Below are 22,937 nucleotides of genomic sequence, written 5' to 3'. Positions count from 1 at the left end.
TGACTTGTTATTGTGCATCTTGAGTAAAATATTTGTGCATAGTATTTTGCTTTTAGTTGTTAATTCAAATGTCAATAAATGCTTCTTTTGTTTTTAAAGTACTTGCAATAATGTAACGGTTTAAATTAAAAGCATTTTTACCAGAAACATTTTTTAAGTAGTTGTTTTTATCATAGGTTAATATGAGTGAAACTATGATGATATTTTAACGCTGGTCAAAAAATTTGCTGTCAAACAAATACTTATTTTTTATGTTTTATGTCAATCACTGAAACTATGTTTAATTTAGTGTTAAAACTTGTCAAAGTGTGGCGCTAGTGTCTGCTATTTCTTAATATTGTATGAAGTTCTGAACGCCATATTATTTGGGAGTTTTTAAAGAGATTACTAGGAATATCTCCTAGGGAAGTTACAACGTTTTTTTGACCTGCATGTTATCTACCCAACATAAAGTCTTTTAACTGTATTCCTTTTTGACTGTTTAAAAATGTTGATTTATCATCCTGACACTTCCAATAAGGACAAACGGAACAGGTTCGGTATTTCTGTGTGCTTCCAGCTGCTTTTGCTGATTTCTACATGTGTAGCTAAAGGTAAGATTTATATATTTTTAATTCCAAATTCGTTAGATATTTAAAGTAATACTGATATGATATGTTTTGAATGAAAGTAATTATTATTTAACTATGTTTTAATAGCTAATTTCAATCATTTCAAATTAAAATGTATGCCAATGAACTTAAGTTTTTTCACACTCTCTATAATTTTCTACAAGAGCGGAATTAATAAAATATATTTGGTACTTAGGCGTTTCTTTAAATTGATAAACTGGTATAGAGCTGTTGCGATACTATTATGATGATTGTTAAAAACTAACGTACGATTGCTAAAAAAACGTAAAAAATTCTAGAAAGTCTTTCTGTATATCGTCTGAAAATCGTTTTAGACGAATTTTAACAAAGAATAATGCGTTTCGTTATAAGGTTTCACATCTATATTTTAAAAATGTCGTAATTTCATTATTATTATTTTTAATATATATATATATAAAAAAAAAACATTCCCAACACTCTCTTTAACAACTTTACCTTTTTGGATGATTTAAGGTTAAGCAATAAAAATTCCATTAAGATTTAAGAAAAACAGTATGTTTTTCAAAATTTAGCGAATGTTTTGAAAAATGCATACAAAACTTTTTTTTTAATTAGTCTTACATTCATGTTATAGCAAACAAAATATGAGTTCTTTCATATTTAAAGGTTATTTTTTAATTACCAGAATTGTCATTTTGTGGATAACATATCCGTACTTAACACGGATTGAATGGAAATAGCTCTTTTCTTAATTATTACTATAATTTATAAGTCATTACCTGTAAAATAAGCTCAATGACCAAAGTGTTAAAGAAAGTGAAACTATTTCTGGATCACGTATCATTTTGAAAAGAAAGATTAATGTTTTTACTGTTATGGTTACACTTATTATTATAGACGTGACATTACAAAGTTAAGATTGTGTGTAAGCAACTTTTAAATATTCACGAACCACATATGTATATGATTAATGCCATTCAGTAAAAAATGAATAAATTAAACTTACTTTAGATTTATAAACTAGCACTTTGAAAATTCCTTAGATGAATTTCTAACATATTTTACAATGTTACATTTTCAAGCGTTCGTGAATCGTTTTTTTGAAAAATATTCCCGGATAAAATTATTTTTCTTTTAATAACACGCTCATTTTAATTTTTTCATCATTTTAACTAAGAAATTTTATATTCAGGCTAAAAATTTTTTATTCTGCATTCACGCATATGAACTTGATTGAGACGAGTTGTTTTTATTGTATTTGCCTTTTTAAAGCACTTTCAAAGCGATAAATTATATTTACCAAAAAAAATAATAATACTAATCATATTTACTTTAATATATTTAAAAATCTAGTATAACTTTTTAATCAGAAGTAATTTATTGAAAAGAAAACGGCATTATTTAAACAGATAAGAAAATTGTGTTCATTTCATCCATTTAAAATATGAAATTAATTGTATTGGATTGTAAAACTAAAAAAATATTAATTTAATTTGGTTTTTATAAAAATCATGAAGTTTTTTTCTGCATATTAAGAATATTATCATCTTTTAGATATGCCTGTTATTAAAGTTTTCAATTTCGAAGACAATATCAAAGAGGGTGACATCGTTTCTGTCATGTGCTTAACAATAGCTGGTGCACAGCCTATTACATTTGCATGGGAAAAAAACGGTGAGGAACTACAGACGTCTAATAATCTCATTAACATTGAGAACAGCCCTGTTGTATCTGTCCTTATTCTAAATGGAGTGTCTACCTCAAGTGATGGAAATTATACTTGTTCTGCAAAAAATAACTTTGGCAGCAGCCACCATACAGCCTCTCTTACAGTTAAAGGTAAATATTTTTTAAAATTATGACTATTTCTCTACTTTTTGGCTTATTATTTTTAAGTAAATAAGTTTATACCTGCCAAATAAACATTACATTTATTATTGGATTGATAAAAAGTCTCTTTAGTTATTTGAATTATAAAAACATAATGTCAAAAATAATTATTTCGGAGCTCAAGATCAATAATTAAATAATTTGTTTGGAAGTCTTCAGTCTATTTGAATTCCATAATAATAATAATAATAATAATAATAATAATAATAATAATAATAATAAAAGAAACAAGAACAAGAATAATTTATTAGTGAAATAAATTTAAGAACCAAAGACGTGACTCAAATTAAATAACATATCTGATTGCATATTTTAAGTTCTTCATCCATTCGAAACAATTGCTATTGAGTTTATAACAATTATGTTTGACACTGGAAGATGCATTAGATACTTTGAGGGAACCTGGTTTCCAATATAGTATTGTTTACTATGACAGGTTGTTAAGTTTTACTAAACTCCCGCCGTTTTATAGGTTTGTATAGTTTCAAATGTTCCGTGTTGCAACGAAATGTCTATAATGATCGCCTTTTGCTTAAGATATTGTGATCGAAATTTAAACAAAATGGGCAAAACTAAACATGCGGCTCTGAAATTGCCTTCTTGTCATAATTGAAGACAAATATATTTATTACAGAATTAGTCACTTTTAAGTAGATTTTAAATATCGCTTTTGCTATATAAGAATACTTGAAAGTAATAAACTCTTTCGGCAAGTATATTTTTAAAACAGTGCAGTGAAAAACTGATTAGAATATTAAGGAAGAAAAATTTGAGTATGTAAGATTAAATTGAAGGCGTAAACATAAAAAAAGTTACTTGTTGGTAATTTATCCCTCGCCGTTTTCTGAATTCTTGACTGCCTATAGTTTTGATCCATTTGAACCAGAACATTATTCTTGTCTCTGTGCATTTTTTTTTTTTTTAACCAAGAAAGTATATCTTTTTGGGTATTTCCTAAATGAAGATAAAGATGTACAAAACAATATTTTTTATCCCGCTTTGAAAACATATTAAAAGTATTCTTAATTAAACGTGTGTACATCATAGCAATGACATTTCTTTTCTTGAAAGATATATGTTTATCCACATTTTAAATATTTATAAATGTTGTGATACTTTGATTAACACTATGCATGCCTTATTGTTTCAGTTAAATAAAAATAAATAAATGCATTCACAATTTTAAAACTAAATTGTATGTATATAATTGCAATGCGCAAAAATCAAACCCACATGGACATTTAAGATTATTTTTAATAGCGGTTTTCAAACGGTGATCCGTCGGACCGACATCGGTCCTCGGTTATCTGGATTGTTTCCTGGTCACGTAAAAGAACATTTCCTTGCAAAAAATAAATAAATTATTAAATCAATTAAAAAATAATCTTTCATTTGTATATTATTCTCTTTTCTTTTATTTTACTTTGCATAATATACTGTTCACTTAAGTGTACAAATTATAGCAATTGCTTTGTTTGGGTAAAATAATTATTGCAAGTAAATTACGATAAAAATCTCTAGAAGTCAATTTCAGTAAAGTTTTTAAGTAAACATTTCTTTGAGAAAAAAAGCCCTTAAACATCCGCAAACTTTTTTTTTTTTCAGAAATGTCTACCGCTTCGTGAATTATGAAAAGTTGAGAAACACTAATCTACATAATACCATTTCAGTTACTACACTGCCGTGTGCAGGTAAAAGGCAGTAACTGCAAGTTTTTTTCATTTTTCATTCTTTTTTTCTTTTTTCCTTTTTTTTTTCATTTTTGTCATTTATTGTACGTTATCTTTATTGTACAAGCTCGCTTATTTGGTTTCCGTTGAAAAAAAGGTGCGAAAAAAACGTCTAATTCCAACATTTTCTTATAGTTAGTTTTCAATCTACCACACATTTCTTCAAATATCTCGAAAACTCATTTTCTGTAGATACTGCCGTTTACCTGCACACCGTAGTACAGTTGTGTTGTTTTCCAGAGTTCGGGAGAAGGAGGTTACTAAAAAAAATAATGTCTTCGTACATATAAATTAACTGAAAGTGGTATTTAATATTTAAAGAGGTAGCATAAACAGTTGTATATCAAACTAATGCGTGTACAAGTGACGAATAAAAGCGCTGGGCGGTCATTCCAAACTCGTCTGCTTGCGAGATCGAGATTCTCGCTCACGTGATCGGTTAAGACGTAGAAATGTCCCAAAGTAGCTTTTTAATCTACTCGAACATAGCTTGAGGCTAGGTTCGAGTAGATTAGAATACTACTTTGCGACATTTCTACATCACAACCGATCACGTGAGCGAGAATCTCGATCTCGCAAACTGACGAGCTTGAAATGACCGCCCTGAAGTATTTGAATAAACGAAATATTTAAAAGTTGATCTGTTTGTTTTAGCTGCTTCTAAATGGGTACAAAAACCCAGCGATGTTACCACAGTAGTTGGTGATTCCATTAATGTATTCTGTTCTGCAATTGGTTCACCCAAACCGAAAATATTATGGAAAAAATACTCAGGTATGTTTAGCTTCTTTTTTTTTTCTTTTTACGGATGACATTTTTATTTTAAAGAGTAAATCTCTGCTCTATATTATTCTTCTTCAATTACTTTACCAAGGAGTAGCCATGTCTTTGAGAGTAATGGCACCTGTACCCCCAATAAAAGGAAGACCCCCAAAAAATGAGAGCCACGCCCAAAGGCAAAAGAAAAAATACTCTTCCCCTCACCCCATCCTCCACATAAAATTGAATAATGTTCATGATCAAAGGATTCCTTTCTTAAGTCTTGGAAATATCGTGAGGCAAATTTTGGGTTTTGTAAAAAAAAAAAAAAAACACTGACAGCCCTGGTCATAAATTAAATAAGTATAACATCATTACGTTTTTGTTTCCAAGTTTTAATGTTACTGAACTTTCCAACGTCAACACATTCTTTTTTTAGTTTGAAATATGAAAACAATTTCTAGAAAAAACACGTTATAGCAAATTAAAGAAAAGAGCAACACTTTTTAACGCTTGATCTAAGTTAGTTTAACGCTTGATCTATCTTTTAAGAACTTTTGTTAAAGTAACTAACGTTCCAATATTCTGTTAAATTATCTGTTTATACAATAAGAGAACATCATAAAGAAGGCTCTTACCGTTGATTGCAGTAAAATTGGATTGATATTTGAACAAGAGGTGGTGGGGCGATTAACCTTAACGAAAAGGTAATATACCCCAACTGATTACAGATTATTCGCCCCACTGATGAATTGACAGGGTAATGTGCCCCACGTTGAATATTATTTACTTGTGTTGATATAAATCCGAGAATTATTTATTTTCTTTTCGCCAGAAAACTATTTGATCGCAATCGTGCTTGCATTAGGAAGTTTTTATTTTTAAATGTAAAAGAAATATTTAAGGACATTTAGTCATAACATTGAAAAAAAAAAGAAAAAAAAGCTTACAAAATGTTTGAAAAACTGAAAACTAAGACGAATTTTTTTCTTGATTAGAGAGTTCTTTTCTGAGGTTTATATTTTTTCTATTAAATGAAACACAATATTATCTTATTGCTAAACACACTTATTTAATTGATAAAAATGTTGCTTCAAATCATCGGTGTCCCCAACCTGTGAGTCGCAACCCCTGTCAGGATCGGATATAAGGGAAGGGTCATGGGGACATGATTACCCCCCCCCCCAAACCATTGACAATATTATCCGTTCACATTGTGTTCAAACACTTAATGAATAAAATATAAACGACTTCTGCAATCCATTTTTTAGTAAATATTTAAAATTCTACTTATTTTCAGTGTTGATAAAATTAATTATATATACTTTCGTTTTTTCTCAATCAACTAACTTATTTCTGGCCGATTTAATGCTTTTTACTGACACCCTTATATTTCAGAATTTTTTTTGCACCTAAAACCATAGGTTGGTTTGAGGGGAACCATTAGGTCGCAACATTATTCTTACTTTTCAGATGTATAAAACAGTAATGTGTCAAAGTTACAGTATAGACGGGACCGAGAGAGAGCCGTGTAATTATATAGAATTTAAGTAAATCGAACACAGTATTTTCAATTCATATTTCATCGTTGTGATAAACAAATGTTGGTAACGTAAATTTAAGAATTGCGCGTTAATACACGTCACGAGATCAGATTAAACTTTACATCATCTTTTCATATATGATAGTCAGTGCTATTTAGCAAGGAGTATAAAAATGTAAGAGACGCTTACGAAAAACTGGTAGCTACCGATGCTTGGGTTCATACGAATGATATATAAACGTCTGATATTTGATTGATTAATGAATATCACTGGTAGCTAATCGACAACAGATTTAATTTGGTATTAGTTGTGTATAAAAGCGCAATGAAGCCGCTAAAGAATTCTTCTAATGCATTCAGTCTTTGACATGTGATAAAAAGTAAGAGACCTTGTAACTCCGAGTTGATGTGATTCGGGATAGTATACGTCGCTGTATTTCTGTACACTCAGTTTAAAAACTATTAAAGAAGAAAAAAAATTAGCATCGTTTTCATTTTCCTATGTAGCGATGCTACTTGCAGTTGATTTTATTTTAAAAGTGTATAGTGTAAATTTATTTTTAAGAAATTGATATTATTTTTTTATTTTATCAACAGATAAATGCATTATGAAACTTTTTGCAGCTTAATGAAATTTGATTCTTTATAGCTTTCGTTTACCACAAATGCATAGTAAATTTTAAAAAACTAGAACTGAGTAAAATAATTTTGAAAGTGTTGAAGTATGTTAAAAATCACAGTAGTTTTTTTTTTCTAATTTCTAAATTTATTACATGTTACAAGCATTAAAACGCATAAATGAAACGCATTAAGAATTTTGTTTTTGCGTAAATTAGATATCATTACGTTGCTCGTATTATGATTCTTATTGATTTGCATTCATTTAGTTAACTGTTAATACTTTTTGTTTGGTTATGTTACCTCAAGTGGGGCATTTAAATTGATGCAGTGGGGCGAATTGCCTGACTGTCAAGGTAATATGCCCCAAAGTAGTTTTTTTTTTTTACAATACAAAATTCACTTCGCAATTTCTGGTCATAATAAATTTTGCACATTATCTGTACCTATATTAAAAGAAAGCAGAGGATATTTTTTTTATTTTTCGTCATTATATTTTTTTTAATAAAGTTTCTTCTTAGGTGGGGCGAGATTGCCGGACTTACTCTAGTTGAAACTATTAAATCGTTTTGGTTTCATTCATCTTTGCTAAATTATAGATAAGTAAAATAAATTGATATTTTTCTTTTTGGCACTTTCTTAGCAAAAATATTTATCTGTATAATGCAGTTTTCTAAAAGAAAATACTGAAAAAAAAACATCGCATTTATTTTATTAAGAAATTATAAATTGCCTTGCATTTTATACTTAATCACTTTTTTAAATTTCTAGGCTCTTCGTACGAAAGAGTGAACTTCACTTTCAACCAGAACGGGGACTTTAGGATACCATCAGTCACTTACAATGACGCTGGAACTTATCAATGCACGGCAGACAATGGAATACCACCAGCGATACAAACTAATTTTACAATAACCATACGTGGTAGGACTTAACTAGCACATGTGTGTGTGTGTGTGTTTAATCTTTTACCTACTTATTTCTCTCATTCTATAATTGTTCATTTTTTACGACAATTAAACACCACTTTAGAGCACTGTATTTTAACGTTTAAATATCAAAAAATGAAAAAATACATATTTTGATTGATACAACAGTTGGATAATACCTCTATTAGTACTTAGTAAAGATCGAATACCTTTGCATTTTTATGGAAACATAACTTACACGTTGGAACACATAAGTAGTTTTTAACAAGGAACAAAGTACGAATTTAAAGAGAAATCTTTTATTTTGCTTATACATTTTGCTGATGCCCCTTTTCATTGCTACATATAATTTGCATCAAACTAGCAACTCCATTCTTAGATCTTCTTGTCACAGGTACACACTGCATGTAACTGAAGTTGCAGATACAGTCTGTTTTGCCGATGGTTTGGGATGTACTACATTGCCGATTTTTTTTTAACTCTAAAACGTGAGAGTTCCTAAACCTTGATTTAAAAAAAAAAAGTACATGAGAAACTAAATAACATATCCTAGCGATTTGTAACAGTTGGATGCTATTATGGTGCGTGTGATTAATGAAACATATTTGTATTACACTCTCACTAATTCTTCATGTCAAAAAAAAAAATCCGACAAAATATATTTACTCAAAAAATGATGACTCACAGTGGGATTATGTGCGTAATATTTGGTCACACGTCTTATGTAAAATAATATTCTATAAGCTGTTCGGTGGGGCTATGTAGATAATCAACTGTCTTTACAACGCAAAAAAAAGCGATTCATTTTTCCCAGAATTTTCGTTTAACCATAACAGTTGAAGAGTTGTTCATTATAAGAAAGCGTATGGCACTTATTCAGTGTTTCTTCAATCAAATATGGAGTTTTCTAAACTTTGGTTGGGTAAAAAAGCAGTATGTACTTTGCGTTGTTATTATTGTTTTCTTCAAGTTCAATTACGTGTTATGCGCTGATTTTTATTTTAAACATACTTAACTAGTGTTCATAACTGTTCAAGGTGAAACATAGAAGGAAAGCCAGCTCCACAAAATCTTTAAATGTTCTTGTGATGTGTATAAGTTACCCAAAGTCATTTTAATGCTCATGATTTTTTCAGCCGTTTTGTATCTATAGACAATTTACTTTACTTAACTAACTTTTGTGACTGATGCTACAAACATAGCAGCCGCAAATTCTAGATTCCTGTCATTATTATTTCTTTTATAGATTCTATATAGTCAGGAGAAAACAAAGTCGGAGAAAAAATTATCATTTTTATTCTGAAAAGTTATAAAATTGGTAAAAATGTGTGTTCTTATGTGATTCCCTATCTTCGTATATATACAAGAGCAAGCGGTTGAAAATTTGTACATTAGGCGGAGCAAGTTATACTTCTACATTTACAATTTTAAAAGGTATGCTGATTTTGATGTAATGAAGGTAGAATTTCAACATGAAATGGAAAGAAAAAAGCGGAATGCAAGCTAAAGTAGCGTCAGATTTTTCTGCAGACATTTCACTCCTCATAAAAGTTCGTTATTCACATCACATAATTAAACAATTAAGTTTAACCACTACTATGCATTATTTTATTATTATTTCTTAGATTTTGGAACTATTCGTCGACGATTTCCTATTTTATTATTAGTACCGCACGATTTGTATTGCTCTAGCGTTGGTTAACAAATGTTTTAAATAATACATTTATCGCTACAACTTTGCCTTTCAAGTAATTGTGCCTCTCAAGTAACTTAATTTCAAATGATCAACAAAATGCTTGATATAACCTTAAAATACGCCGCATTATGTCAAAAAACTGCTGCGAAAAGCAAGCTACTAAAACTTTTGTTGTTTCTGAGCGTTTGAAAAGTTTTGTGTCTACATTTTTAAACTGATGTTTTATCAAAACTGATGCTAAGATGTGTTGTTACTTGTATTCTTGTGATAAGTTTATTTTACTCTCATGATTATTTTATTCCAGCATCTTAAAAACAAATAAATGAAAGTTTTAATTTAAAAACACATATGCGTTTTCAGTTTTTACATCTTTATTTGATCTTATTATTGGAATTCCAAATTCTGATACGGTATTATTACATTTTGCCCTCAACTGCTGCAAAGTAACAACAACTACCTGATCTGAATGTATTTCTAGTTATAGTATTGAATATATGTGCGTAATTACTTGTAAAGTGAAAGTATGTGTTTTTAACTGTAAGTATAACTTATATTTGTTAATCAATCGGAGTTAAGTTCTTCATATATTTGCATCAAGTATTGCCTTTGTATGATAATACATTTTGATAGTTTATCCCTCAGTTTTTTGCATATTTCAGTGTTTTGTACATAAATTTAGAAACTATTTTATGAATTATGTAAAAAAAATTCATTACAAATGATTTAGAATGTTATCTATTTTCGAAAAAAAGGCTAGTTTACGCATTTTTGTCCCGAATATAATTTCAATCGTATAATTGACATTTAAAATTTTTGTCACTTAATAAATGTTTCAATAATGTGTAGCCACGCATTGTTCATCACAATATCAGTGTCAACTAGATTCGCATTTCAAGGTAAAACTTCTTACCAACTCACCAATTATTAAAATGATCATGTTAGAGCACATCCATATATTTTTTAATGTTTCAAATAGTTTCTCAACTTCTATATGGTATTGTTGAGCAAAAGTTTCAAAGTTCTAATGAAATTGTGAAAAATTTCAGCGAAATATGAACTTACTATTTTCTTGAAAGTAGTAATGAACATAATATTTGTTTGCTAAAAATTTGAAAAAACTTGATTATCACAGTTTTGATCATTATTATTATTTTGAATTACTTAGCAGGGAAAAGTATATTACTTCTTTCTCTAAATAACATATAGTTTATTTTACTGTCAACATGTGGCGCTGACGGTCCACGGAACTGAAATGAAGAGCTTCCAGTATTTTATTTATCTACGCCATGTTTAGTCGTATGATGTGTGAAGCAACAGTACAAACTTAAGTGACTAAATTGACTGAAAGCTGTCTGATTTACTAAAAATGAAAGATTTTAATTGGTGGATTCAGAGCTCTCTTACCTATGTGGTCATTCAAACAATATTACAAGGAGTATTAATGTCAGGTAAGTGAATTCTTTACATTGTTCTTCAGTAAAAATTGTGCTTTTCATATTTAGCTGTTTATATTGTATTTAAGAACCATTAGTTTTTTCAGTGGTTTCAATTTCCTGCAAACATTTAGCAAACATTAAATAATTCTGTAAAACGATAGTGTGGCTGGAGAAAATTTGTAAAGTAGCTTATCTAACTACCGATTTTCTTTCCTATAAAAATAGTTATGTTTGTGAAAAAAAAGAAATTGTAAAAATAATTAGAATTAAAGAACCCAATGGTAAAAAAATAATTAATGGCAAAATCGAGTTACTGTTAGATGTACGAAATACGTGGAGTGCTGACGTTTTGATGTACATGAATGTAGATTTCATAAGATAAAAAAATATATATGAGTTTTAAATTTATAATTATATGGCTATGTATTTATATGTAACAAGATTGTGCTTATAAATGTTCTTTGTTGTAACGGATTATGCGTTTATTTTCTATTATATCCATTCAAGAAGATTTATCATGCCATCTGAGAAATTTTTATTAGCGAGAAACATAGATGTGAGGTCTCCCCAATTAGAATATCATCGGTATCAAGGGCAATTATTTTAATGATGCAGTAGTTTATCACATTTATGGTATCATAATGGTAAAAATGTTTACTACTTCTAAAAAATTAAAAGCAGGATTACAAAACAAAACTTTTAAAGTGGATTTTTCTCCAAAAAGACTTTAGTAGATGGATTTTTAAGTCTGATATAATGCATAGCGTAATAGAAAATAACATAATAGAATGATAGAATATTAGAAAAGAAAAACAATTAATTCATTAAAATAAATCAATGTGTTTATCAACTAAACAAATAGTTTAAATTCTATTAACTTTTAGAAAAACTACTAATTTTAATTTTTTCTGGTGATTTATTAGCAAAATATAATGAAAAGCAATTCGATCCGAAAGAAAACTTTATTTTATTTTACGTAATTAAAATAGAAATGTAATATTGCAGAATTGCAAGCCATCATCATTTATCATACTTTTTTATTTATTTACTTATTTATTTATTTTTATTTTTTTTTTTTTCATTTTTTCATTTCAAGTGCGAATCGTCTGTTGATATAGCTGTAACGCTAGTTGGGCTGAAGTTAACAGTCGAAACTGTTTGATCCTGATCTCTAATTCTGATTTATTATTCCGTGAAAAAATTATTAGCGTCGCTAATCCTTATGAAAATGCTTTGTAGGAATTTTTTCCAGTATAATCATACTTGATATTTAAGTTCAGAGCCGCTTTCTTTAGAAATTATTTTATAGGTGTATCTCACTAAATACTTGAAGAAAAAAAAACTTTTTTTGGCGAAGTATACAACTAAATACCAAAAGTGAATGATTTCAAACATTAAAAACAAAAAACTTTTTAATGTAATATTGCATCTCATTTGAAACACACCTCCTTTAACTTCTCTTGTAATTTAGACTTTTTGATTCGGATTTCGTTAATAGCTCCTAAAGTGTTAAAAATATAAAATATCGTATTTCGTTTATAAATAGTGTTTTTTAATACCTAAAAATTAATTTTAAAATTAATTCTTTGATTTAGTATCAAATGATGTTTCCTTAAGTTTATTTTAAATCTGAGGCTTTAAATGTTGTTCTACCTACAATCTATGCATTTTTTAATTTATTTCAGTTGACTAACTTACGAATAATATTTGTTACAGAACTACCAAAAATCAAGAAATTCACGTTTGAAGAGAAGATACAAGAAGGTGATATTGCATCTGTTGCATGCTTAGTAGTATCTACAACCAAGCCTTTATCATTCACATGGGAGAAAGATGGAGATGTTATTACTGAATCGGCGAAGAATATAAGGATAGACAATAGTGGAGACTATTCAGTTTTGATAATAAATGACGTGAGTTTAAAAAGTAGCGGAAACTATACTTGCCGAGTGAGTAACTCCTTCGGAAGTGCAACACATACCGCAAGGCTTGAAATAAAAGGTATGTGAAACGTTTTTCTTGGTTTTGAACCTTTTGAACAATAATGCACATATTGGTAAAACTCAATTTTTATTTTAGTTTGTTTTCTGTTAATATATTATGATCTTTTAAACGTTTTTAACGTTTATTTGGCAATCAAATGTGAATTGAGGGATAGTTACTTAATACGTTCTATAAATTCAATTGGTTTTTATAGTAAAAATTTAATAAAGACGGTAAAAATTCGTCAGATGCTAATATCTAATCATTAATATTTCAAAATAGAGAAGGAATCAAATTACTACTAGAAAATTCCTGTTTTTCACGTCTTAAAGATATCGCACAAATGATATCCTCTTAAACATGGTAGAGGAGAGCTAGTTGTTCATAGATTATTAAACTTGCTAAATTTTTGTTATCGTTTATGCGTCAATTGTGCAGAACAAAAAACATCAAAAGTATTCACTAGAAATATTCCTGAATAATATGCAAGAAAAATCATTTTAGGGATCTTTTTGCATTGAAACCGGATTTTTTTTTGGAAAATTTTTATTTTTTAAATAAATAACCACGTGAAGTTTGTGGAAACGCTTATTTAATTATTAAGATGTTTTTCAGAAATTTCGCAATAATTTTCTGATTTAAATTAACGAAGTAAAAGTACATATTTTGGAGAAATGACTGTAATATTTTTCACCTCCTTGGAAATATTTTGTCTTTATTTGTGAAGTTGCATTGTAGTTGCACTGCAAAAAAGTAGAGATACAGAAAATCCTTGATTTGTAATTTACGTGTCACTAGATAATTGTATCTCAAAATTTCTCTCTTAAAAATTCGTTCAATATAAATTATAAACGAAAATTAAGTTATTAAAATTTAGGTATACCATTAGGATTTAATACTATGTTAGTTGTGTATAAACATTGAAACATAACTTAAGAATACTTCTTCGTATTTTAAACGCAAATTCTTAGCTGAAAAAAGGGATATCAATCTAAAAAATAAACTTCAAAAATAATGGAACCTTATAAAACAGTGTGACAAAATTTGAAAATGTATGCTTTACTTTAAAAATATGTTGATTAAAAGGAAATTATCGAGAAAATATTTACCTTTATGTTATGTAAATATGATGTTGTGTATTATGTATAAGATGTGCTATTGACTTTTATAATCCTTTTCCTTTTTATAATTTTATTGACTTATATTTTTCAGTTCCACCTAAATGGATTGTGACACCCAAAAACATAGTAACTACAATTAATTCGGAAATTAATGTACAATGCATTGCTTCAGGCTCTCCGACGCCGAAAATCACGTGGCAAAAGTTTCCAGGTAGTTATATTAGTTTATTGCAAATTATTTTCAACGGTTACAAATACAGTTGAAAAAATATGTATATTTGACAGCAGTATGAAAAATTGGCACTATATAAACTAAGTTGATCCGAATTTGACAGTAATAAGTTCAAACCTACATGCTGGTTTAACGTTGGCTGCGTCGGCCAAGAATTGTCTATTTCGTTTGCGCATGTGCAATACAGTGAGTGGTGGGAGCTAGTCCGGGCTATTGTTATAAACTTTACTCCCACTTACTCAGTCAGGGATTATCAAATATACAGAATGAAATATGCTTCGGTTTGTAATTTCTTTTCTTTTATTTTATCTGTGAAATGTATTTTTGTAAAAAATATTACCGTGATTGAAATAAAATGAATTGGAAAAAAAAGAACCTCGTTTGATCACCGCTGTCATCGACAAGGTTTTAAAAACTTAGGAACAGATGAAGGTTTTGTCAATTATGGCAGTCAATTAAAATGTCAGAAAATCAACATTGGTAGTACATAATGTGTATAACGCGCGCCCTTTTAGAGATTGTTATTTGATCGTTGGCTTTCATTTATTTGTAATTCCAGTTGAATATCATGAAAACTTAAAAAATATATCGGCTACCTACTGAATCGAATTTCACTTATTGTCGGATAGGCGACGAATCATACAGGATAGTTTGCAAAATGGCAACACTTGTCAGCAACCGTTCAGAGTGAGACGTGGTTAGGGATGAAAACAGTCCGAAAAAAAACGAAAAATTTCCGAAAAAACGGAAAAAACCGTTTTCTTTTCGAAAAAATTTATTTCCACTTCGGAAAAATTGAAAAAATATTTTTTTCAACTTTTTAGGAAGGTTTAATTGAAATTTTCAGCAAGAGATAGTAATTGGAAATTTCTCATGCTTCAATTATGATGCATTTCCTTCTTCATAAAACAAACAAGCATAACTTTAATCACAGAACTATGTTTCAGCTGACTGTGCGAACCAAATGTACAGGGTGCGGCAAAAAAAAGGGGAAAGCAATTTTCCATGCAACTTTATTAAAAATGAATAAGTTAACAAAACACAAAAAATAATAATATGAGAAGACCTTTAGCAATGTATAAATTATTTGGTTTCAAACTAGCCGCCTTTTTAAGTAAAACAGAAGTGCAAGTGATAGAAAATTTTCATTCAAGGGCTGCAAGTCCTTTAATCAATCCTATTCCCTGTAAGGCAATTGGTAAAGAGAGTCCAAACTTATGTGTAGTTTAGGGTAAACCTTTGACTCTAAAACAGGCCATACAGTGCAATAAATGTGATTGAGGTCTAGCGAGTAGAGCGTCCACTCTAAAGACGATATCATGTCAAAAACAATGCGCTTTGCAATACTCTTGTCTTTTTGGCTGTATGAACTGGTGTGGAGTCGAATTGAAATGTCCAGTCTACATTAGTGCGCTGAAGTGCTCTTAGGTCCACAGAAGTACATCGGCTTATAAAATGTAAATCTGGTACACTTTTTGATTCATTTTGTGGCACGCATTCAAAAAAAAAAAAAAAAAAAAAAACAGATTTTTTGTCGCTTGTGCTGATTCTATCACAGACAAAGCCTGACTTCGAATTTTGGCGATGTTTTACTAAAATGTTCACTGTTCGTTTTTGTACTCCTTCCGGACATCGACTAGAATTTCTAAGCCACTTGAAGCGGCATACCGCTTCAAATACTGTTTGTCGAGGCACAACAAGCAAACGAACTTTCACTCTATTAGCTTAAAAAATAGCAGGTCTTTTGTTTAAAATTGTAAAAAAAAAAAAAAAAAAAAAAAAAAAAAAAAAAAAAAAACGAAAAACAATACATAAACTAGGAGATACAGTGTAAATTATTTTCTAATAAAATGAGAGACAAAAATGAATAAGACGCTCACTAAAATGAAGTTACTTTACTTCCATTCGATGACGCAATCTATGTCCAAGGTTTTTTTTTTTTTTTACCGCACCTTGTATGCTGCCGTGCCAAGCGCAAAAGTGGAATCTGCAGTTAAACTCAAGCAGAGAGATTGTGTTTTAAAGTTTGGCTCTTCCATATATTTGATTCAGGTCTCTCTCTTTTTTTTTCAGAATTTATAAAAAAAATATTTTTGATGACTCTAAAGCATTTTATTTATTAAGTAAAATACGAAATAGAGAAAAACCTGGTTATAATTATTTAGTTTTTTTTTTTTTTTCAAAAGTGTAGGTATGGCTACTTTTACTACTGTGCTTAGCACAGCCGTATGAATAAACTGAAACTCCAGTTTAAGTTCTGATTCAGCTTTAGAAACCATTACGCAGTTTTGATTTGGGGTTTCTGTGGGAAAGGAAAGAAAAACCAATTTAGTTTTGATTTGGACTTAGACTGGATGGAAAAAATCAAAACTCAATGGTTTTTATTTTCATACAGTAAAGTTACATTGTAAGGAAGGGAAATCATACTTATTTTTCTTTCAAACAATATCAATCATGTTTGGAAGTCAAAAATTATAATTATTATTTCAAGTTTCTAAAGCAATCTAAAATAGAACATATAATTGTTATAATTATACACATATTGCTCAATATTATTGCTTGAACGACGACTTATTTCTGGTGTTTGATCAAGAAAGCTCTCAGTTATAAAACAAAAAGTTTTTTTTCTAATAAAACTTACTTTATGTGTATTTCGGTCAAGCAGAAATAGAAGATGTGTAGATTGCATATATTTTTTAATGTTTAACCCTCTATATGTTCTAAGAAACACATATCTATTAAGAAAACCTATTTTTATTCATAGAAAAATCAAATTTTCCATTTTTTTCCCGAAAAAAACCGGTTTTTTGTCCACCACTTCAAAATTTCCCGAAATTTTACATCTCTAGACGTGATAAAACCAGATTATTTGTGGACGATCCCTAATTATTTCAACGCGTTTTCCTGAATCATTGAACCATTAAAATTTAGCTCATTGGATAAACGATATCTTTCTTAATTGTTTAGATAACCATCTGGAATTATTTTATAAGTTACCAGACCAATTTGGCTACGAAATGTTGTAAACTGCTATCTTTCGCGAGTGTGTTATGTGAAATTAATTGCTTTAAATGTTCATATTTAATCTTTTTTTTTTCTTTTTTCAAATTTTGGGAAAAAGATTCGATTGTATGTTGTGAAATTTTTGAAAATTTGGCAAAGTTTTACGGAAAAATCTGCAATATATGAGCTAAACACATGTAAACAAAATTGATATTTAGGACATAGATGCTTAGGGGAAACCCAGCTAAAGTGGATACCCCGGGCAAAGCGAATTTTGCCTATAACTCCCAAATAATTAGTTGGCCGGCAGCCGTGTTATCATAGCAACGGTCGCCTGTTGTCGCTCCGTGTGCGGCATACACGTCGGTACGAGTTCGCGTCACGCGACGCCAGTGACTGAACAAAGTATGTTTTGGGGAAAACAATATTAGTTTACAGAGGTTAGTGTTTCATCTATAACTTTAATACTATTTGTGACATGTTCTTAGTTATGATTAGGATTTGATGTACGATTATGTAGCTTTCAACTATCCGTAGACGACGAGTTTAAATGCTCTGATTTTTTAGTAGTTTTTAGTAACCTCAAAAATGTACCTAAAGGGCAAGGCGGATTGGGCAAAGTGGATACCATATTCACTATGCCCGGTCATGACATGTAACTTCATTCGAACCTGGAAGTTCTTCAAATTTAAGATCTCTAGACAATGCTACCATTGAAGACCGTCCTTATACTCCCATGGAACCTGAAACAACAGAATAAGTCCAAGGTAATGATGTTCCCGCCGCTTCACCCTATGTGCGGGGGATGGATGTGCTAAAAACTACTACAGTCCTTCAGTTTTACGGCCTATTTCTCAGCCTGCTAAACCAATAACAACACGTAATCTAAAGCTACAGACTTCTACACTCCTGACAAGTACTCCAGTAAAGGAGAATCAGAAACAAAAATTTTAAATATAAAAAAAGACTGTCATGAAGTAATTAGATGATGTTTCGACTAAAGCTTCTCAAAAGACTATTAAAAAGACCACTACCAAAAACATCTCTGGTACAAAACACAGGACTGCATAAGAGAATGATAAGAAGAAGGGAGTAAAGAAATTTGATAATGAAGGGTGCATTTTCTGTGATGAAATGTTCATTGAAGAAGTTGATCGGCCAACGGATACAATGTGTATTTGTTCTCAGTGATGTCATAAAAAGTGTTCAGCATTCCAAAACAGTAATGATTTTCTTTGTGATAACTGCAATAATTAGTATTGTAGTAGAAAAATGGTTTTTTTTTAAATATGCTCCTAAATTTTGGATATTGACTTTTTTTACTTTAATTTCTCTGTTTGTTATAATAATTTGTATTGTAAAAAATTGTTTTTTTAATATGAGCTTTTAATTTTCGATGCTGGTTTTATTTTTTGTTATATTTCTTTGTTTGTAATAACTACAATAATTTGCATTGTAGCAAAAAATGTTTTTTAATATGCTCCTTTAATTTTCGACGTTCATTTTATTTTTAAATTCAATTTCTTTGTTTGTAATAACTACAATAATTAGCATTGTAGCAAAAAAATGTTTTTCGGATAAGTTCCTTTAGTTTTCGATGGTTATTTTACTTTTAATGTTTAGTTTTATGGCAAATAATTTTGGTGTTCGCTTTACCCTGGTACCAAATCCACTTTACCGGGGGTGTTGGGCAAAGTGGATATTTATGCCATTGTTGAAAACTGGCCTTATATCTAATAGTGTAATTTATATTAAGTACAACTGTAACTGCATTACGTAAGTTCATTAAATGAAGAATGATTTTAAACAATTGTTTCAATTTCCAAAGCAATAACTAAACGACAATAATCAAATAAATCTTAAGGTATTCACGTTGCCCGGGTTTCCCCTATACATTCATGAAAATAAGTGATGCTATCAAAAAATCTGTAAAATTATTGTAAAAAGTAAGTTACCAAGTTTCTGAAATTTTTAACGTATTCCCAGCTGTTTACATAAAGAATGATGAAAAAAATTTTTGGTTTCTTCAGTTTGATGCTGGGCCTCTAAATGCATGGGTTATATAGTTTTTATTGAAAACTGTCAGCTGTAGCATTCTTTTTATGAGACAGAACTTAAAGAACCGGTGTGTTATTTCTCGAGAAATTTTTCAAATTTTAATTTTTGAAAAAGGCTTAATACTTTTGATTATAATAATGTATTTGTGATGTTACGTTACAATCAGTCTACACTTAATAATTTCATATTTGTAAATTTTTACTATTCTTTATCGTTCTAAAGAATGGTTTCAAAATGACAAATTATAGTTAATCAAGCAAAGGTTTTCATTGTTTCATCATAGTTAATGTTACTACCTTGTTATCAATTTATTTATTAATTTATTCATTTATTTCAGATTCAAATTCGGCAGAAAACAGTTTCGTGCAACCGACGAGCAAAGATCATGGCAGTGATGGTGTGCTAACGGTACTATCGGTATCGGATGTGCATGCTGGCTATTATGAATGCGTAGCTGATAACGGCGTGTCTCCTAATATCAAAGCTAATTTTTCCATAACAATACGTGGTAGGAAAATTAAGAGTATTTTGAACTAAAGCTATCGAAGCACTGTTAACTTTATTTCTTTTCAGGCAGTAATTTTATTTGTCTTTGTTGTTTATAGCTATATTTTTTCCAATGTACTAATGTTAAACTAAAAATTAAAGCTTATGTTTCCTTCAAAAGATTGTTTTCTTTTCGGGTGTAACTTCAAGTTAATATGTGTCTTTATCAAGCAAAAAAAATATATGCTGACGACTTGAGTAATTAAAAAAAAATCTTTTAGACTAAAAATGCTTTATAACTTGCCCACAGATTTTATTGCACCCGCAGTACTTGAAAAATTCTTTCTAACTCAGATACTGTTCAACGTACCTAGTAGAAAACCATTATTTAACTTATTTTTCAGTTTTTCACTCCTATATATATGTATATAACCAAAATCGTGTTAAAACCAATTACATAAAGGTTTGTTTAAAGTAAAAATAATATGTATTTTTCAAGTTGAGAAAAATATGACTTAGTTATATTTGTAGTTGAAAATCTTGTCAAAGTGTGGCGCTGCCTATCTGTTGGATGGTGTTATTTTGCATCACATAAAGCAACCATTAGTAATGGTGGAACTTTCATAAACTCTGAAGCAAATGCATGATGCTCACGTTTTTAAATCAGTTGAAATATATTTTCTTTTAAAAAAACGCTAAGGAAATAAGGAGATACAGGAAAATACTTTTTGAATGTCATATAAAAAGAAGATGCTTATATATCCAACAGGAAACCTGCTATCCTTTACATTAGTGCTACTATGTATGATGAAGCTTGCTTCTTTGCTTTCAGCAGGTAAGAACACATTTTTTGTTTGTTTTCCTATGTAAAATTGTGTTTATTACATTTTATTTAATCCCTGAATTCTCTTCCCCTCCTCTCTTCTCCAAGATAAAAGTTTTCATCAAAGTGAATATTTTCGTAGTGTACTTTCACTTTCTAAATGTCAAATTTTATAAAAATGTTGCGATTACACACACTTTATAAAATGTATTGCTTACAAAAATGCAAGATTTTGAGAGTGAAATTTTGTGTTTTTCTGTAATAGAAACGATTCCCCTCTATGCAATATTTCAACTACTTAGTAAATCATATTTTATCATACTAATGATTTATAATAAGTTTGCGATAAAAACTATTTTAAGAGCCAGTTTGTCTGAAAAATAAGACAAGGATTATCTATAATCTAAATCCGAAAATGTATTAAATTTGAAATAACGTAACGAATCACAGCAAACGATGTCCTAAAAATAATTTCCGTGAGCAAAAAAAAACTGAATTTTTGCTAGATATAATGCATTTTGTTTTTTCCATTAAATCCTTTTTTTACCTCAAAAGTGTTTTTTTTAATTATCATTATAGATATTGAATTTAATTATTTAGATACTGAATGTAAAAAGATTAAATTTTTGGGTTACGTAGTCAGTTTGAACATTAATTTACATAACAATACATGCATGCCACCTTGAATTTTTAACTCATTTAAAACGTCTTGCCTTACAGAAGAAAATAGTTTTGTTCTTTTTGTTCCACAGGAGTACCAGAAATACAGAAGTTTTTCTTCCAAGATAACATTGTGGAAGGTAAAGTTGTGTCTGTTACGTGTCTGGCAGTGTCAATTTTAAAGCCCCTACATTTCCAGTGGCATAAAAATGGAAAATCCATCGATAATGCCTTTAAAAATGTCCGAATTGAAAACAGTGCAGAATTTTCTGTTTTAATATTGGACGGCGTGACTCATGAAAGTGAAGGAAATTATACTTGCACTGCTACAAACTCCGCAGGAGCGTCTAAGTACTCTGCTTTCTTAAATGTTAAAGGTAATGTGTTTTTTTTAATGTTACTATGTTACTTAAAAGTACTTTTATGCAACAGTGATTTAATTAGAATATATGTGTCCTCATGGGTACTTTTTATGAATCCCTGAGCAGCATAACAGTCAAACATTGTTTAACTTCTAGTTAAACAGAGACATTTATTTAAGGAGGAACACATTGAGTATGCTTTACTTACTTTTTACTGATATTTTAATATTTCAATTTAAGAGTTTGTAAGATTTTATAGTTTTATAGTTATTGCATTTGGATTAACATTAGAGCTAAAACAGAAATAGGAGCACAGGTGATGGATTATCTGGTATGTACAACAATTGCTGATGAGATTGTAAAATCTCAATCGTTATTTTACTATTTCAAGCATTAAATTGTCATGCGTCATGAGCTGAACTAAAATAAAATTTTGCAATTTACTTTGAAAAAGTTTATTAACACAAAATACTATAAATATAAAAAATAACATTAAATTCCGATGTTTCCATAACAGGTATAAGTAAAACCAATAATTGCTTGTTCTAAGAACGTAATATGCGTTTTTTAATACATAATCAATCTAAGGATATTTCAAATGCTTCACAATGTATACGACTACTTTTTCACATGTCATTGAACTAGCTGAGCCAATTCTTTCCTTGAAAATGTATACGTAAAGTTGACAAGCGCACATTGAGCAGCTTAAACTTCAAGTAGTAGACTAAAAAATTTTATACGTTCCATTCTTAATGGGCTTCAAAATAAAGTCCTCCAAATTAGTTTTCTTTTAAATGAATTAAAACAATTATTTTGTGTTTCTTTTTTTTTTTTCATTTTATGAAAAATAAAAGTAAAAACAATATACAAACTTTTGCCGGATAAGTGTTCAATGGTGCCCAACCTTTTTCTGCCCGAGTACTAAAACTCATACTAAAATCATTCTCGCGGGCAAGAACACATATAAAATTTCAAAATATTTCATTGTTTTGTAAATGACACGTAAAGATATGGA

General features: G+C 29.5%; 2 protein-coding genes across 2 annotated transcripts in view; both read left to right on the top strand.

Moving 5' to 3' along the window:
* Positions 1-487: 487 nt before the first annotated feature.
* On the top strand, positions 488-8,068 carry LOC129234362 (leucine-rich repeats and immunoglobulin-like domains protein 3). The gene is made up of 4 exons (XM_054868356.1): positions 488-593; positions 2,148-2,432; positions 4,868-4,987; positions 7,905-8,068. Exons 1-4 carry the CDS (start codon positions 488-490, stop codon positions 8,066-8,068), a joined length of 675 nt encoding a protein of 224 aa, XP_054724331.1.
* A 3,056-nt stretch (positions 8,069-11,124) lies between these two features.
* LOC129234361 (cell adhesion molecule DSCAML1-like) overlaps positions 11,125-22,937 on the top strand; it is an 87,420-nt gene continuing 75,607 nt past the window's right edge. Inside the window, exons 1-5 of the mRNA XM_054868355.1 lie at positions 11,125-11,206; positions 12,911-13,195; positions 14,390-14,509; positions 19,929-20,114; positions 21,653-21,937. Coding sequence (XP_054724330.1) covers positions 11,125-11,206; positions 12,911-13,195; positions 14,390-14,509; positions 19,929-20,114; positions 21,653-21,937 — 958 coding nt within the window. The remainder of the gene's footprint in view (positions 11,207-12,910; positions 13,196-14,389; positions 14,510-19,928; positions 20,115-21,652; positions 21,938-22,937) is intronic.

The sequence above is a fragment of the Uloborus diversus genome, chromosome 1 (genome assembly GCF_026930045.1).
Source record: "Uloborus diversus isolate 005 chromosome 1, Udiv.v.3.1, whole genome shotgun sequence".
In the NCBI taxonomy this organism is placed as follows: Eukaryota; Metazoa; Arthropoda; class Arachnida; order Araneae; family Uloboridae; genus Uloborus; species Uloborus diversus.
The sequence above is the reverse complement of the archived record's forward strand: the minus strand, read 5'-3'. Positions and strand labels throughout refer to the sequence as shown.